The sequence below is a fragment of the Coregonus clupeaformis genome, unplaced genomic scaffold (genome assembly GCF_020615455.1).
Source record: "Coregonus clupeaformis isolate EN_2021a unplaced genomic scaffold, ASM2061545v1 scaf1202, whole genome shotgun sequence".
NCBI classification, from domain to species: domain Eukaryota; kingdom Metazoa; phylum Chordata; class Actinopteri; order Salmoniformes; family Salmonidae; genus Coregonus; species Coregonus clupeaformis.
The window spans coordinates 47,071-65,761 of NW_025534656.1; the positions used below are offsets into that span (position 1 = coordinate 47,071).

General features: G+C 42.8%; 1 protein-coding gene across 1 annotated transcript in view; it reads left to right on the forward strand.

The window, feature by feature from the left end:
- Nucleotides 1-18,691, forward strand: part of crb1 (crumbs cell polarity complex component 1) — a 49,130-nt gene that overhangs the window by 3,687 nt on the left and 26,752 nt on the right. The window contains exons 2-6 of the mRNA XM_041840533.2: nucleotides 10,225-10,470; nucleotides 11,870-12,065; nucleotides 12,227-12,366; nucleotides 13,175-13,357; nucleotides 15,968-16,942. Of these exons, the coding sequence (XP_041696467.1) occupies nucleotides 10,225-10,470; nucleotides 11,870-12,065; nucleotides 12,227-12,366; nucleotides 13,175-13,357; nucleotides 15,968-16,942 (1,740 nt within the window). The remainder of the gene's footprint in view (nucleotides 1-10,224; nucleotides 10,471-11,869; nucleotides 12,066-12,226; nucleotides 12,367-13,174; nucleotides 13,358-15,967; nucleotides 16,943-18,691) is intronic.

Genomic DNA, 18,691 nt, shown 5'->3' on the forward strand with positions numbered 1-18,691 from the left:
CAACACTTTCTATTCAACATTTTTATAAGCCATAAAATGTGTGTTCTCCCTATTTCCACTTGCGCTACAACCAGCACTGCAGCTCAATGAATGAGTAGGAAAGGGTATCGATAGGCTTGCGTTGTCACTATTAGCCGCACGGATATTTTTTAATATCAAGGAATATTTCACTTTCTCTGCTCATAGGAGGAACAACATGAATTTGTGCATGAGGCAGAAATAATGCGGTGCTATTCGAGTTTCGCCATCAGCTGGATGATGGTGTCCCTTTTTGGTCAGTGTCAGCGGAGGAAAGGGAGAGCGGAGGGACGTTGAGAGGCGGACCTTTAGTCTGCTGCCCTCTCCCTCCGCTGAGACTGACCATCAGATGCAGGCAGGCTACATCAGCCCAGTACGATAAAAAAAAAAAAGAGCAGATTATTTACATTTATGCTCACTCAGCTGTGCCTCACAAATAATACAACAACTAATACCGGTGTGATCATATAGGCTACCTCAAATGTTGGTCTGAGAAGAACAACAATGCATTGGCAGGGCAATTCAAGCAAAGACAATATGTGGTGAGAATGTTTTGTGCCTGCAGCCTACTGAACAAACCTCATTACTACAGTACTGTTTTTAATAGGTTCATGTTAAATAGGTTCATGTTTTTTAAAAGTAATATAAAAAATGTAATCGTAGATCTCAGCTTGCATTTTAACTGAGAAAGTGATCTCGACTCAAAAAGGGTTGGTGACCACTGAGCTAAGGGATGAGGAGACGGAAGTGATGAATCTTTATTCTGTTACAGTGTATCTCTATGTCAGATGTAATGTTCAGGAATGTTCTGTCTCGTTTGGTAACATGTAGGATCTGGTGAGTGTAATGTTTGATTACATGAGTTTAGCAGTTTGTCCAATAACAGCAATGTAACCCCTTTGTGCTCCGAACAGGGATGTGTGGTTTATACTTTATGTAGGAGTTAAATAAAGAACAAGCTCATAATGGATTTATTATATAATTTACCCCAGAATGACCTGTACCTGATCCCATGTTTATCACCTAGACGCCTGACACACACACACACACACACACATACACATACACACACACACATACACACACACACATACACACACACATACACACACACATACACACACACACACACACACACACACACACACACATACACATACACCACATACACATACACACACACACACACACACACACACACACACATATATATATGCAGGTAAAGGAAAGGGAAAGGGGGATACCTAGTCAGTTGTACAACTGAGTGCATTCAACTGAAATGTGAAGGACCCACACATGCACGCACGTAGACACACACCCTCTCTGTGTACCTCTGGAGCCTCTATAACCGCAGAGCTCTGTGCCCTGGGCAACTCCTCTCCAGCTTATCCACAACACAGAGGTCGTTCCACCATGTGTGACTTGTCTGTATCCATCTAATTAGAAATCCATTATCAGGAATAAATGATTATACAGTCCACATCTTACAGTCAGCATGCCTGTACAGTAGGAAGGGTATATCTTCCATCCCCAGTGTGTGTATATGTACTAACCTAGTACTCCTGAGTGGCGCAGTGGTCTAAGGCCCTGCATCGCAGTGCTAACTGTGCCACTAGAGATCCTGGTTCGAATCCAGGCTCTGTCGCAGCCGGCCGCGACCGGGAGACTCATGGGCGGCGCACAATTAGCCCAGCGTCGTCCAGGGTAGGGGGAGGGAATGGCTGGCAGGGATGTAGCTCAGTTGATAGAGCATGGCGTTTGCAACGCCAGGGTTGTGGGTTCGATTCCCACGGGGGGCCAGTATAATTTTTTTTTATATATATATGTATTCACTAACTGTAAGTCGCTCTGGATAAGAGCGTCTGCTAAATGACTGAAATGTAAATGTTACCTACCTCTCTCAGAGTGAGTGTTTACTGGTTCAAATGGGTGCTATAGAATATACTCTACATCGTCCTGGAGAGCGTAGGCTTTTGCTCCATCTCTGCTGTAATACACCGGAGGTACCGTAAAATTATCTCTCCAGGAGAAGGATTGGCCATCCTTGATCTGATCTACAGTGTACATGATACCAGTTCATCTGAGTGGATGTTCTATATTCCTGTAAGCCGGGCATTAGGAGGAGCCATTTGGTTAATTCCTCCCTCCCCTGGGAGACGTGTTGGACAAACACATGAATGGAATAATCCATTAATGAGTCAAGGCAACATGTTTATAGCCAAACTAATGAAAAGAGGAGAAATATAGCTGCGATTGGCAGGCGCTGTGTCGTTAATCTCTGCTGTGCTGTGTGATTAAGTAGACGCACCGAGGCCATACTAGGAATGAATGCGGTGATAAATTACTGACTTCTGTCCGCCTGCGGTTGCCATGGTGAAAGAGCGAATGCTGAAACAGAACCATGGAATTGGTTGCCATGGAGGCCAGCTGTGATGCTTTGTGAGGCTATTAAGTTTGCAAACGTCCTTGTACTGGAGACGAGAATGGAGAATGGGGAGAGAGGAGGCCTGTTTTCACAGGAGGAGAGGGAGCCTTTGGTGTCATATGCTATAGGACACAATTGCTGTGTGTGACAATGCAAAGCTTGACTCATTGTAACACACTGCTGAGAGAATAAAATACATTAGTAGACATGAATCCCGTTTAGTTAATCCTCACTAAGGAATGACCCTTTATCAAGTATTTTTTGGTGGTACTGACATATTTTGTACGAGACTGTAAAAGAGACAGAGAATGTATGAAAGACACCTTGAGAATAATATACAGTTTATCAGAATAGTAAGTCTGCTGTGACATACAGTACCAGTCAGAAGTTTGGACACACCTACACATTCAAGGGTTTTTCTTTATTTTTACTATTTTCTACATTGTAGAATAATAGTGAAGACATCAAAACTATGAAATAACACACATGGAATCATGTAGTAACCAAAAAAGTGTGAAACAAATCAAAATATATATTTTATATTTGAGATTCTTCAAATAGTCACTCTTTGCCTTGATGACAGCTTTGCACACTCTTGGCATTCTCTCAACCAGCTTCATGAGGTAGTCACCTGGAATGCATTTCAAATAACAGGTGTGCCTTCTTAAAGTTAATGTGTTTCAGCCAATCAGTTGTGTTGTGACAAGGTAGGGGGGTATACAGAAGATAGCCCTATTTGGTAAAAGACCATGTCCATATTATGGCAAGAACAGCTCAAATAAGCAAAGAGAAACGACAGTCCATCATTGCTTTAAGACATGAAGGTCAGTCAATACGGGAAATTTCAATAACTTTGAAAGTTTCTTCAAGTGCAGTCGCAAAAACCATCAAGCGCTATGATGAAACTGGCTCTCATGAGGACCACCACAGGAATAGAAGACCCAGTGTTACCTCTGCTTCAGAGGATAAGTTCATTAGAGTTACCAGCCTCAGAAATTGCAGCCAAAATAAATGCTTCATAGAGTTCAAGTCACAGACACATCTCAACATCAACTGTTCAGAGGGGACTGTGTGAATCAGGCCTTCGTGGTCGAATTGCTGCAAAGAAACATCAATAATAAGAAGAGATGTGCTTGGGCCAAGAAACACGAGCAATGGACATTAGACCGGTGGAAGTCTGTCCTTTGGTCTGGAGTCCAAATTGGAGATTTTTGGTTCCAACCGCCGTGTCTTTGTGAGACGCTGTGTGGGTGAACGGATGATCTCTGCATGTGTAGTTCACACCGTAAAGCATGGAGGAGGAGGTGTTATGGTGTGGGGGTGCATTGCTGTTGACACTGTCTGATCTATTTAGAATTCAAGGCACACTTAACCAGCATGGCTACCACAGCATTCTGCAGCGATACGCCATCCCAATCAGTTTGGGCTTAGTGGGACTCTCATTTGTTTTTCAACAGGACAATGATCCAACACACCTCCAGGGTGTCCTAAGGGTTATTTTACCAAGAAGGAGAGCGATGGACTGCTGCATCAGATGACCTGGCCTCCACAATCCGCCGACCTCAACCCAATTGAGATGGTTTGGGATGAGTCGGACGGCAGAGTGAAGGAAAAGCAGCCAACAAGTGCTCAGCATATGTGGGAACTCCTTCAAGACTGTTGGAAAAGCATTCCAGGTGAAGCTGGTTGAGAAAATGCCAAGAGTGTGCAAAGCTGTCATCAAGGCAAAGGGTGGCTATTTGAAGAATCTCAAATATAAAATATATTTTGATTTGTTTAACTTTTTTTTGGGGTTACTACATGATTCCACATGTGTTATTTCATAGTTTTGATGTCTTCACTATTATTCTACAATGTAGAAAATATTAAAAATAAAGAAAAACCCTTGAATGAGTAAGTGTGTCCAAACTTTTGACTGGTACTGTATTTCAATTTCTCCCTGAAGATCAATCACTATTAGTTGAATCAGACATTTTAGTGCACGTCCGGAACTAAAGCCTGCACACCTTTGGCCCTCCAGGTCTGGAGTGTCCCACCCATGTGCTATAACAGAAACACACGTAATTACACTCTGTTCCTTCTCCATATTCTGTATCTTCAAGACCTGAAATTGATTAAATACGTAAATGAAAAAATAAAGACATTTACCATTACAAATGCAGACATAGAGGACAGAGAAAAGCCGACCCCCGACATAATTTGGGATGCTTTTAAGGCGTACATTAGGGGAATTATAATATCATACTCTGCAAGTTAAATTTGTGTTAGAAAAGAAATCACTATCTTAGAAAAAGCCCCCCCAAAATTTTTTGACGGTAAAGTAGAAAATACAATTTCAGAACTTAAGCAGGAATATGATATTTTACTCTTGAAGAGAGACAACAACTACAGGTTAAGTAAGGGATAAACTGCAATGCTCTGAACATTACCTTGAAAATAATGGACAATGCAGCAGAGTTTATTTTTCCAAGGCAATGTACAGAACGGAGGCGTTTATCCCGCTTATACCACAATTGCCAAAGAAAACAATACTAAAGTACACAACAATACTAAAACATTATTTTGTTGATATTTTCATTCATACTTTGTCATCTTTTGGTTGCTTTTGTCATCTTTTGGTTGCTAGAGACGCGACCCAGTTGTTCGTTTGATTAGTTTGATAGTTATGGACGTGACCCAGTCGTTCGTTCGATTAGTTTGATAGTTATGGACGTGACCCAGTCGTTCGATCTTTATGTTCCGTTGCCATGCTCGCTGGCAATGTTCTTATCAGAAACTAGTATTCAACAATGCTGTGGTATAAACTAAATTATACCACAGCATTGTTGAATACTCGTTTCTGATTGGCTAGAAGGGCATTCTAGAATGGGCATTAAAACCAGATAACAGGACAGTTGGAAAAGATATCAGGACACCTTGAAATCATGACGCAATATGCGCCTACACATGCAGACTGTACTTGGTACAAAGTTATAGAAAGCAAAAACAACAACCACACAAACCGAAATTGGATACATTGTAAACGCAGGTTCAACGAGGAAAAACTTCCAGCATTGATTTGGTTTTGCAGAGACTTGTTTTTTTGGAGCATCTGATGACCTAACAACCGTGTTGAGTGATGAACATGATTTTCTCCAGTCCCTACTGTTTCAGTCATGACGCAACTGTTTTCAACATCTGATATTTTTTAATTCAGTTGTCATATTGGCAGCTTTGCTAGCAACAAACTATTTAGCTAAGGTAGCTTCTAGCCTAGTGTTTGATATGCAATGCGTCCTCATCGTAATGAACAGTGTCGAGTGTCCTGATAAAAATGCCAACTTTTCTAGCTATGCCAGGCAAAATCAGGCATCATCATTCATGTATCTAAATGAATGTCAATAGAAAACAGCTTAAACGCAAATGCAGCTACTTGACTGTTATTCTGGCTGCAAAGTTTGTGACTGTGGTAGCCGTAGCTAGTTGGCTAGCTTGCAAGCAAGGGATAAGAACGTTACCAGCGAGCATTGCAACGGAACATATAGAATGAACAACTGGGTCGCGGCCATAAATATAGCAACCAAAAGATGAGAAAGTATGAATTTGCTTATAAAAAATGTAAATATCAACAAAAAAAACATTTTCTACCGGTACATTTTTGCTTAAGTATTGTTTTCTTTGGCAACTGTGGTATAAGCAGGATAAATGCCACCGTTCTGTACATTACCTTGGAAAAATTAACTCTGCAAAGGACTCGGCTCCGCCTTGTCCCGCAGCGTCGTCTATTATTTCCAATGTACAGAACGTCTGCATTTATCCTTTACATAAAGCATACTATTTATTGGCAAATAAACCTGGTAAACACCTCGCAGCCCTCACAAAATGAATACGTGCCAAACCAGTTTAATTTGAAAAGATAAGGACACAAATGCTTTAATTAGAAACAATGCTATTAATAAAATTTTTAAGATCTATGAAAATCTATAAATCAGAATTAAATAGTTGGACTGATCCTACAGCCTTCTTAGACTCAATAACCTTGAAGCAAATGTCATCAGATAAAAATAAATAATGGCAATCACCCAAAAATAAATGTTAGGCACTGTTAAAATATTTGCGTGGAGAAAGCACCAGGGATGGATGGCCTTTCCATAAAAAATGTTTTGATATTCGTAACAAACAGTTATTTCAGTTATATTAAAACCAGGAAAATCTGGAGCGTCCCCTGCAGATTACAGACCCATAAGTTTAATAAATTGCGACAATAAAATCATAACAAAACTCATAAGCAAGAGAATAGCAAAAGTATTACTACATATTAATCAAACATGGTTTATTGAAAATAGACACTTACAAACAAATACAAGCAAGAACATGTTTCCGTATAATACAATACTCTAAAAAACAAGATGTAGATTTATCAATAATGGCTTTTGACCGTCTTTTCAATTCAAAACTTTGGAAGCATTCAACTTTCCAGCTGAAATAATACATTTCATACAAATATTATATAAATGTCCTAAAGCAAAAATATATACAAATAATACATTATCTGATGAAATTGCTTTAGAAAAGGGTACAAGACAGGGATGTCCTCATGTTTAAACTTGCAATTGAACCGCTTGCAGAAAGAATTAGACAGGACCCAAACATAACGGGTATCCGTATTGGTAAACATGAATATAAACTAAACTTAGCTGCCGACGATCTCCTGATATACCTGACTAATATTGAAAACTCGGGGCCTCCCGAGTGGCGCAGCGGACCCGGGTTCGATCCCAGGCTGTATCACAACCGGCCGTGAACCGAAGTCCCATAGGGCGGCGCACAATTGGCCCAGACTACCATCAGTAACACACTACGCCGCCACGGACTCAAATCCTGCAGTGCCAGACGTGTCCCCCTGCTTAAGCCAGTACATGTCCAGGCCCGTCTGAAGTTTGCTAGAGTGCATTTGGATGATCCAGAAGAGGATTGGGAGAATGTCATATGGTCAGATGAAACCAAAAATATAACTTTTTGGTAAAAACTCAACTCGTCGTGTTTGGAGGACAAAGAATGCTGAGTTGCATCCTAAGAACACCATACCTACTGTGAAGCATGGGGGTGGAAACATCATGCTTTGGGGCTGTTTTTTTGCAAAGGGACCAGGACGACTGATCCGTGTAAAGGAAAGAATGAATGGGGCCATGTATCATGAGATTTTGAGTGAAAACCTCCTTCCATCAGCAAGGGCATTGAAGATGAAACGTGGCTGGGTCTTTCAGCATGACAATGATCCCAAACACACCGCCCGGGCAACGAAGGAGTGGCTTCGTAAGAAGCATTTCAAGGTCCTGGAGTGGCCTAGCCAGTCTCCAGATCTCAACCCCATAGAAAATCTTTGGAGGGGAGTTGAAAGTCCGTGTTGCCCAGCGACAGCCCCAAAACATCACTGCTCTAGAGGAGATCTGCATGGAGGAATGGGCCAAAATACCAGCAACAGTGTGTGAAAACCTTGTGAAGACTTACAGAAAATGTTTTGTTATTGACCAAATACTTATTTTCCACCATAATTTGCAAATAAATTCATTAAAAATCCTACAATGTGATTTTCTGGATTTTTTTTCTTCTCATTTTGTCTGTCATAGTTGACGTGTACCTATGATAAAAAAAATTGTAGACCTCTACAAGTCTGGTTCATCCTTGGGAGCAATTTCCAAAACGCCTGAAGGTACCACGTTCATCTGTACAAACAATAGTACTCAAGTATAAACACCATGGGACCGTGCAGCCGTCATACCGCTCTGGAAGGAGACGTGTTCTGTTTCCTAGAGATTAACTTACTTTGGTGCGACAAGTGCAAATCAATCCCAGAACAACAGCAAAGGACCTTGTGAAGATGCTGGAGGAAACAGGTACAAAAGTATCTATATCCACAGTACAACGAGTCCTATATCGACATAACCTGAAAGGCCGCTCAGCAAGGAAGAAGCCACTGCTTCAAATCCGCCATAAAAAAGCCAGACTACGGTTTGTAACTGCACATGGGGACAAAGATTGTACTTTTTGGGGAAATGTCCTCTGGTCTGATGAAAGAAAAATATAACTGTTTGGCCATAATGACCATCGTTATGTTTGGCCAGAACCCCATCCCAACCATGAAGCACGGGGGTAGCAGCATCATGCTGTGGGGGTGCTTTGCTGCAAGAGGGACTGGTGCACTTCACAAAATAGATGGCATCATGAGGAAGGAAAATTATGTGGATATATTGAAGCAACATCTCAAGACATCAGTCAGGAAGTTAAAGCTTGGTCGCAAATGTAAATGTAAATGGGTCTTCCAAATGGACAATGACCCCAAGCATACTTCCAAAGTTGTGGCAAAATGGCTTAAGGACAACAAAGTCAAGGTATTGGAGTGGCCATCACAAAGCGCTGACCTCAATCCTATAGAAAATCTGTGGGCAGAACTGAAAAAGCGTGTGCGAGCAAGGAAGCCTACAAACCTGACTCAGTTACACCAGCTCTGTCAGGAGGAATGGGCCAAAATTCACCCAACTTATTGTGGGAAGCTTGTGGAAGGCTACCCGAAACGTTTGACCCAAGTTAAACAATTTAAAGGCAATGCTCCCAAATACTAATTGAGTGTATGTAAACTTCTGACCCACTGGGAATGTGATGAAAGAAATAAAAGCTGAAATAAATCATTCTCTTTACTATTATTCTGACATTTCACAGTCTTAAAAGAAAAAGTGGTGATCCTAACTGACCTAAGACAGGAAATTTTTACTAGGATTAAATGTCAGGAATTGTGAAAAACTGAGTTTTTAAATGTATTTGGCTAAGGTGTATGTAAACTTCCAACTTTAACTGTAGTTAAGAACACTATAACAATATGGAGGAAAATGAAACAAATTCTACAAGAACCAATATCACTCCCTAAAAACACACCCCTATGGAACAATCCTTGGATAGCTTTTCAGAATTCAATGATAAATGAAATGATGTGGTAATAGGAAATACAAATATTTCCATGACAGAATTAAAAAGCAAGTTTGGACTGACTAATGTACACATTTTCAAATATGCAACTTAAAAGTTTTATATCACTACATTTTGACCTGTAAGCAATGTTGTGGGAATCCTATTTGAGTCAGAAAAAGATACTCATATGACAGGTAAGATATACAAGACCTTGCAGAGAGCCTATTCAACTGACAATGTCTTAGAACAAAATATAAACTATTGGAATCAAGACTTAAAAATAACTGATATAGGCACAAGATGGAGGGAATGTTGGAACATAACTAATGAAATTACTGTTAACAAAAATGTACGCTTAATTCTAACTAATGTATAGAATATATTATACAGGAGACAAAATTCTACAGCACAACAGCAGAGTCATGTCTTAAGTGTACAACGAACAATAATGAATGCCTTCTGGGAGTGCTATAAAGTCCAAAAGTTATGGGCGGATGAATCAAATACATGATTATTTAAATATTGAAAAGGTGTGGGCTACAGAGGAAAAAAAGAACAGTGCAAATTTTTTTGCCATATGGCATGGAGTGCTACAAGCACTGGAAAGTTCCAGGTGATGAAGGACGAGGGGGAGTGTGCTTGTGAGACATATGTGATGTGTATGGTTGCGGTGTGAACATGTGGGTCTGAGCAGGTGTGATGTCGTTGATGTTTGTTGAAATGTGTGTGCGTCTGTTTGTTGTCTCTTGTTTATGTATGGTTGTTATTGTTTGTGGGGGAAAAAAACACAGCGCAAAAAAAAGACAATCAATCAAAACATGACTTCCTGTCCCCAGGTGCATCTCCACTGAAAGCGAGGTCGGTGGCCCCGGGAACAGACCAGTGTTCCCCCAACCCCTGCTACAACCGGGCCATCTGTCGTAGCCGTGGTGATGGTTACTCTTGTTTCTGCGTGCCGGGGTTCCAGGGTGAGCGCTGCCAGATCGAGGTGAACGAGTGTGTGTCGCAGCCCTGCAGGAACAGAGCCACCTGCGTAGACAGGGTGGGCAGGTACACCTGCCTCTGCAGCCCGGGGTTCACAGGTAAGCGGAGAGAAGAGACTACTCCTCCAGGGAGAAAATGTTTTGAAACATGAGTGAAACGGGGACGTGCAACCTGAACTGTTGCAAAGGGTTCTGCTCCATTGTTAGGTGAAAAGTATGGAGAATACCTCCAAATGGTTCAGGTCAAGGGGGTGCCCAATCTTACACATGTGGGTGCAGGATTTTGCTCCAGCCAAGCAGTAACACACCTCGTAATCAACTAGTCTTTTAATTATATCTTTGATTAGTTGAAACAGGTGTGTTCCAATCGAGGGATGAAGATTACGCACCACTGGCCTAATGAGTGTACAACGTTGGCATCTAGTGGCAGTTTGAGTTCATTACACTAGTCCTCAATCTATCCCTACCATCTTCTATGCTGTAGCTCAGGGTTTCCCAAACTTGAGTTTTTGCCCTAGCACTACACAGCTGATTCAAAAAATCTACTCATCATCAAGCTTGGATTATATGAATCAGCTGTGTAGTGTTAGGAGTGTTAGGGCAAGAAGTTTAAAAGAAGAAATACAAAGATCTGAAATCAGTATATTTATATATTTTCCATACTCTATGACATCCAGTTATAGATAGAGAGAAATGCTAATTAAAGATAATCTGTGGGTAATCCTAGCTCTTTAGAGCGTTTTAGGTACGATAAGGTTAAATACAAGGCTACTTTCAGATGACTAATCTTGTTAAATCTACTCTGTTTACTATTTTGCCACCTGTCCAAGGCCAATCTCACCATCACCCTGTGTTCTGGTTTACAGTATGATTGATCAGTGGAGGCTGCTGAGGGGAGGACGGCTCATAATAATGTCTGGAACGGTGCGAATGGAACGGCATCAAACACATAGAAACCATAGAAACCATGTGTTTGATACCATTCCACTGATTCCGTTCCAGCCATTACCACGAGCCCGTCCTCCCCAATGAAGGTGCCACCAACCTCTTGTGTCTGGGCTTCAGAATAATATGATAGAACTTTATCATTGTTTTTTTGATCAGGAAACTGACACAGAAATAACCATTAACAACAACACGAGTAAAGGAAACAGCATCTAATTATCAGTACGTGATGATCAGTCAGCCAGTCAACATGGTGGTCCTCTGTAGCTCAGCTGGTAGAGCACGGCGCTTGTAACGCCAAGGTAGTGGGTTCGATCCCCGGGACCACCCATACACAAAAATGTATGCACGCATGACTGTAAGTCGCTTTGGATAAAAGCGTCTGCTAAATGGCATATTATTATTATTATTAACATGAAATCATTTCACTCTCCGTATGATCCCAACAGGTGCATGTTGACATTCCCCTTCATGTTTCTCTAACTAACCTGTCCAGATGGTTTGGCCACAGCTCATATTACAGACCCTCTGACGGCCAAGTTTGATGTTCCAGGTGCCACCTGTGAGGTCCAGATTGACGAGTGTCAATCACAGCCCTGCCTCAATGGCGGGAGTTGTCATGACTACGTCAACGGCTTCTCATGCACCTGCATGCCCGGTTTCCAGGGCGACCGCTGTGAAATCGACGTTGATGAGTGCCAACACCAGCCATGCCAAAATGGGGCCCTGTGTATTGATAGGGTGAATGGGTAAGTAGTTTGTGTGTGTGTGAGAGAGGGATTTTTATTTATTTGTGTGGAGTAAAACAAGAACGCCTGCATAATGCTTGCCTGCAAAGCTTCAATTTTTATTGGAAAAGTAATTGGCACTGAAACTGCAAGATCCGTAACTGAAAATCCTTATCATTCAGGTACAGCTGCGACTGCTCCCAGACCACCTTCTCTGGACGACACTGTGAAACTGCTGCACCTCCATGCACGTCCCAGCCCTGCCTCAACAGTGCCACCTGTCTGGAGGACGAGGGGAACTACAGCTGTGACTGCTGGCCAGGTACTGTGCAGTCACACAGTCACAGAACAGAAAGAACTGTAGGCACCTGCAGCCCCTCTCTAGACTTTCGCCAAAGAGGTATTTTGTGTTTGTATTTATTAAGGATCCCCATTAGTTCCTGCCAAGGCAGCAGCTACTCTTCCTGGGGTCCAGCAACATTAAGGCAGTTAAATACAAAACATTTTTTTTTTACATGACATTACATTTCATAACACTTTTCACAAGACATTAAGTGTGTTCCCTCAGGCCACTACTCCACTATCACATATTTACAATACAACATCCATGTGTACGTGTGTGTAGAGTGCGTGTCTTATCATGTGTCTGTGCCTGTGTGTGTGTCTCTTCACAGTCCCCGCTGTTTCATAAGGTGTATTTTTATCTGTTTTTTAAAATCTGATTCTACTGCTTGCATCAGTTACTGGCTCCCAGCCACAGCAGCTTGTGTAAATGCCCTGTCTGCCTGCCTGCCTGCCTGCCTGCCTGTCTGTCTGTCTGTCTGTCTGTCTGTCTGTCTGTCTGTCTGTCTGCCTGTCTGTCTGTCTGTCTGTCTGCCTGTCTGTCTGTCTCTGTCTGTCTGCCTGTCTGCGGCTAAAGTTAGAACAGTGCGTGTCTGGGTTTCAGGCCTAAAATACACCTCTCCCCCGAATGCCCACAGGGATTACACAAAAACATTTGCTGTTCTCACAATGTGAGGAATGTTCTTTGTTATCCTGAGAAATATAGAGGGGTGTGTGTGTGTGTGTGTGTGTGTGTGCGTGTTGTCTATCCCCCTGTATGTCTTACATTCTGTCTGTGTCCTGCCAAGGGTTCAAGGGTCGTCAGTGTGAGGTGGATGTGAGTGAGTGCAGCAGCAGCCCCTGTCTGTACAGGGGCCGGTGTATAGAGCTGTCCTGGCAGAGCCTGTATGGTTCAGAGCCTCTGCTTCCAGACCACTACGACCCACAGCAAGCTGCAGGCTTCATATGCAGCTGCCCACCAGGAACCACAGGTAATGTCCCATTGAAACACATGATGAACCAGGAACCACAGGTAATGTCCCATTTGAAACACATGATGAACCAGGAACCACAGGTAATGTCCCATTGAAACACATGATGAACCAGGAACCACAGGTAATGTCCCATTGAAACACATGATGAACCAGGAACCACAGGTAATGTCCCATTTGAAACACATGATGAACCAGGAACCACAGGTAATGTCCCATTTGAAACACATGATGAACCAGGAACCACAGGTAATGTCCCATTTGAAACACATGATGAACCAGGAACCACAGGTAATGTCCCATTGAAACACATGATGAACCAGGAACCACAGGTAATGTCCCATTTGAAACACATGATGAACCAGGAACCACAGGTAATGTCCCATTGAAACACATGATGAACCAGGAACCACAGGTAATGTCCCATTGAAACACATGATGAACCAGGAACCACAGGTAATGTCCCATTTGAAACACATGATGAACCAGGAACCACAGGCAATGTCCCATTGAAACACATGATGAACCAGGAACCACAGGTAATGTCCCATTGAAACACATTATGAATGATTTCTGATCACTGTTAAAGGTTGACATTTCTGCTCAATGAGGCTAGGCACTCCCATAACAAATTAATGCATTCTCATTTGCTAAATGCTAAAATATGACAACCATAAGTATGAATATGGATACTGGTCCAGCCTATTATTTAGGTCACCCCCAAACGCCAGTGATCAAATCTGTTTCATAACTATATGACAGGTACTGACCATATGTATGGTTGTAGCTTGGGCCTATTCACAGTTTTCACCCATTCACGCATTAGCGCTCTTCTCTTACAAAAGAGGAATATTCTATTCATCCTGCTCCTTATGCAGACCTGTGATAAGGCCCAGCAGGTAAGACTAGTGGCTGTGTCTCCAAACACTGTTCTATAATTGACTCCCCCCAGGCAGTCACCAGTGTTCACTCTGTAAGAAGGCGCTAATTGCATTAGTGTTAATCCTGAGGATCTGGCTTCCTGGACTCCAGCCTGCAGAAGGACTCAACACTGTGTTCAGTTGTGCATGGATAGAGACCAGAGGACAGGGACTGCCGGCTACTATGATGACCTATGGTCACAATGGGATTGAACACTCAGTGGTAGTTGACATCTAGACGAGCGTGTAGTTATTGGTGGGAAACTCGTAAACTGGTCGCAATGCTGCAAGTGGAAGTATGGATTTGGAGCATTCTATTGCTTAGTGCAGGTATGGTTATAGGTAGTTCTTTATGCCTTACGTATGTATTTTGTCAATGACTGGTAATGGTCTTGTTATACTCATCCATCTCATTTTAAAGTAAATTGTATTAAGTAATTATTGTTGATCGTCATCGTTCTTTAGAGCAAGATTCCCACTTTTGCTGTTTGTTTTTGCATAGATTGAGAAAATGTCTTAAGTGTAGTAACTTTTGTTGCTATGTGGTTGCTACTGTATATATGATTTATTGGGTCTGTGGACCATCATTAGGACTCATCATTATGCAACAGGCTGTGCGTGTTGGTCCACACGATAGTCCAGTTGGGTTTGAGTATTAACTTGACAAGGTGTAGAGGATGACGTGGTTCAGCTCACAGATGGCATCATGGGATGGGGAGCACCGCGGGGAGCTTCCTTTAGTCTAAAGCTTAACATCACTCAACATATACAGTAAAATGGAAGACGTGTGTTTATAGTGAAGGTTTACATGTGTTTTCAGTAAGCAGTTATAGTGTTTATAGTGAAGGTTTACATGTGTTTTCAGTAAGAAGTTATAGTGTTTATAGTGAAGGTTTACATGTGTTTTCAGTAAGAAGTTATAGTGTTTATAGTGAAGGTTTACATGTGTCTTCAAAATCAAATCAAATCAAATGTATTGTTCACATACACATGCTTAGCAGATGTTATTGCGAGTGTAGCGAAATGCTTGTGCTTCTATGTCTGACAGTGCAGTAATATCTAGCAAGTAATATCTAACAGTTCCAAAACAGATATCTAATACACAGAAATCTAAGTAAAGGAATGGAATAAGAATATATAAATATATGGATGACCAATGTCATTATCAGAGTGGCATAGGCTAAGATGCAATAGATAGTATAGAATACAGTATATACATATGAGATGGGTAATGCAATATATGTGGTGATCCTCTGTAGCTCAATTGGTAGAGCATGGCGCTTGTAACGCCAGGGTAGTGGGTTCGATCTCCGGGACCACCCATATGTAAAAATATATGCACACATGACTGTAAATCGCTTTGGATAAAAGCGTCTGCTAAATGGCATATTATATGTAAACATTATTACGATAGTATAGAATACAGTATATACATATGAGATGAGTAATGCAAGATATGTAAACATTACTAAAGTGGCATTATTAAAGTGACTAGTGTTCAATTTAAAGGTGAGGAGAAGTATATTTTCTGTACTAGAATAGCAGGAAAGGTGAAGAGTGAATATTTCATGTCTGGTACCAGCTGTTAGAGAAAAAGTTAATAACGTAATTTAATTTCCTCCACAGACTAAGTTCTACCAATCGTAGTATGATTGACCCACGTCATCCCCCAGTGTCCCTTCTCTTCCAGGTACCCTTTGTGAGGAGGTAGTGGACGAGTGCGACCCCAGCCCTTGTGAGAACGGGGGTCAGTGTGAGAGCCTTGTGGGGGGCTATGTGTGCCACTGCTTTCCGCAGAACCAAGATGAGTTCCTGTACGGGGGACAGAACTGCAGTGAGGCTATGGTGGGCTGTGAGGGCCACGAGTGTCTAAACCAGGGCTCCTGCTCTCCCTTCCTGAGTGACGGGCATCATGGCTACTCCTGCCTCTGCCCCCCGGGCCACACCGGGCCTCTCTGCCAGACCCCCACAGTCTTCTCCTTCGAGCGGAGCGGCTACTTGCTGTTGCAGAGCCCACTGGTGGCCGCGGAGGCCTCATGCAACATCACCCTGAGCTTCCGGACAGTGCTGCCCAAGGCCGTGCTCTTCCAGCGGGGCAGTGGAGGGCTGGTCCTGGGTCTGGAGCTGCTGGGGGGCCAGCTGACACTCAGCCTCAGGAGGGAGGCCTCGGCTGGGGGTGGGGTCGAGGGAGAGGCCCTGCAGCTTAGGCAGACCCTGGAGCTCCCCCTTAACGTGACTGATGGGGAGTGGCACTCTGTGAAGGCCGTGCTGGGGGACGGCCTGCTCAGCCTCAGGCTCCTGGATGGTGGGGTCTGTCAGGAGCAGGACTGTGAGAGGGAAGCCCGGGTCGAAGGCACCCTGGCTGGGGTGAACTCTCCAGAGTCTCCCCTCCAGAACACTTTCATCGGCGGGGTGGTGGAGGCAGGCGGGGCCCTGGTCCCGGTCCCGGCCTTCATTGGCTGTCTGCGGGACGTGTTTGTGGACTCCCAGCTGTTGGTTCCGGAGGAGTGGCTGAGCGACTCGGCAGTGAACGTGACTGCAGGCTGCAGCCACAGGGACAGATGCCAGGACAACCCCTGTCAGAACAGAGGACAGTGCATCAACCTGTGGCAGAGCTACCAGTGCCGGTGCCCCCGGCCATACGAAGGTCACGACTGTGCTGACGGTAAGAATGGATAGGGGTGCTGAGGAAAAGGTATGGGATCTATGTACATAGATACATACAGTGGGGGAAAAAAGTATTTAGTCAGCCACCAATTGTGCAAGTTCTCCTACTTAGAAATATGAGAGAGGCCTGTTATTTTCATCATAGGTACACGTCAACTATGACAGACAAAATGAGAAAAAAAAATCCAGAAAATCACATTGTAGGATTTTTAATGAATTTATTTGCAAATTATGGTGGAAAATAAGTATTTGGTCAATAACAAAAGTTTCTCAATACTTTGTTATATACCCTTTGTTGGCAATGACACAGGTCAAACGTTTTCTGTAAGTCTTCACAAGGTTTTCACACACTGTTGCTGGTATTTTGGCCCATTCCTCCATGTAGATCTCCTCTAGAGCAGTGATGTTTTGGGGCTATCGCTGGGCAACACGGACTTTCAACTCCCTCCAAAGATTTTCTATGGGGTTGAGATCTGGAGACTGGCTAGGCCACTCCAGGACCTTGAAATGCTTGCGTGGAGCCCCAGATCGAGGGAGATTATCAGTGGTCTTGTATGTCTTCCATTTCCTAATAATTGCTCCTACAGTTGATTTCTTCAAACCAAGCTGCTTACGTATTGCAGATTCAGTCTTCCCAGCCTGGTGCAGGTCTACAATTTTGTTTCTGGTGTCCTTTGACAGCTCTTTGGTCTTGGCCATAGTGGAGTTTGGAGTGTGACTGTTTGAGGTTGTGGACAGGTGTCTTTTATACTGATAACAAGTTCAAACAGGTGCCATTAATACAGGTAACGAGTGGAGGACAGAGGAGCCTCTTAAAGAAGAAGTTACAGGTCTGTGAGAGCCAGAAATCTTGCTTGTTTGTAGGTGACCAAATACTTATTTTCCACCATAATTTGCAAATAAATTCATTAAAAATCCTACAATGTGATTTTCTGGAAAAAAAAATCTCAATTTGTCTGTCATAGTTGACGTGTACCTATGATGAAAATTACAGGCCTCTCTCATCTTTTTAAGTGGGAGAACTTGCACAATTGGTGGCTGACTAAATACTTTTTTCCCCACTGTATGGGAAGAAGTGTAGGGCACTCAACCAACGTGAGTCGAGGTGCAAACAGAAAAATTTATCATAATTTAAAAGGAAAAAGGTGCAGCGCTCGCTCACCATTTAAAACATATTATTTCATTTAAGCAACTATTAAAAGCTTGACGTTTAGGCCTTCATCAGTGGCCTTCATCAATGGCCTTCACCAGAACCATACATACCTACATACCCATGCTCAAATGTATTGAATAGAACATCCTTAGTAGGCCTAGGGCTGTTGCGGTGACCGTATTACCACCACACCGGCGGTCACGAGTCATGAAGGCAGTCAAATTCCACGTGACCGTTTAGTCATGGTAATTAGGCTTCTCCAAGCTCTGATGCTGCTGATGGTCATTAGTAGCCTACCAAACTTGCTAACTGCCTGGTACTCAGCACTCTATTCTCCCGCTAATCACTCTGACATCAATGCAAATGTCATTGAAAATCTAATCAAACACTTCATGAGAGCCCATATGAGCTCATGTTGCGCAACATTACTATAGGCTATGCAATTGGATCCCATCAGCTTTCTATAGGCTAGGCCTACTTTATTTATTTCTCAACTTTCCTAATATTAAGCACATTGCTTATCTTTACAACAGGAGTATAGCCTACCTGGCTGGCATGAAAAGGAACCAGGGGAAAAGCGTCCTCCATTCGCTA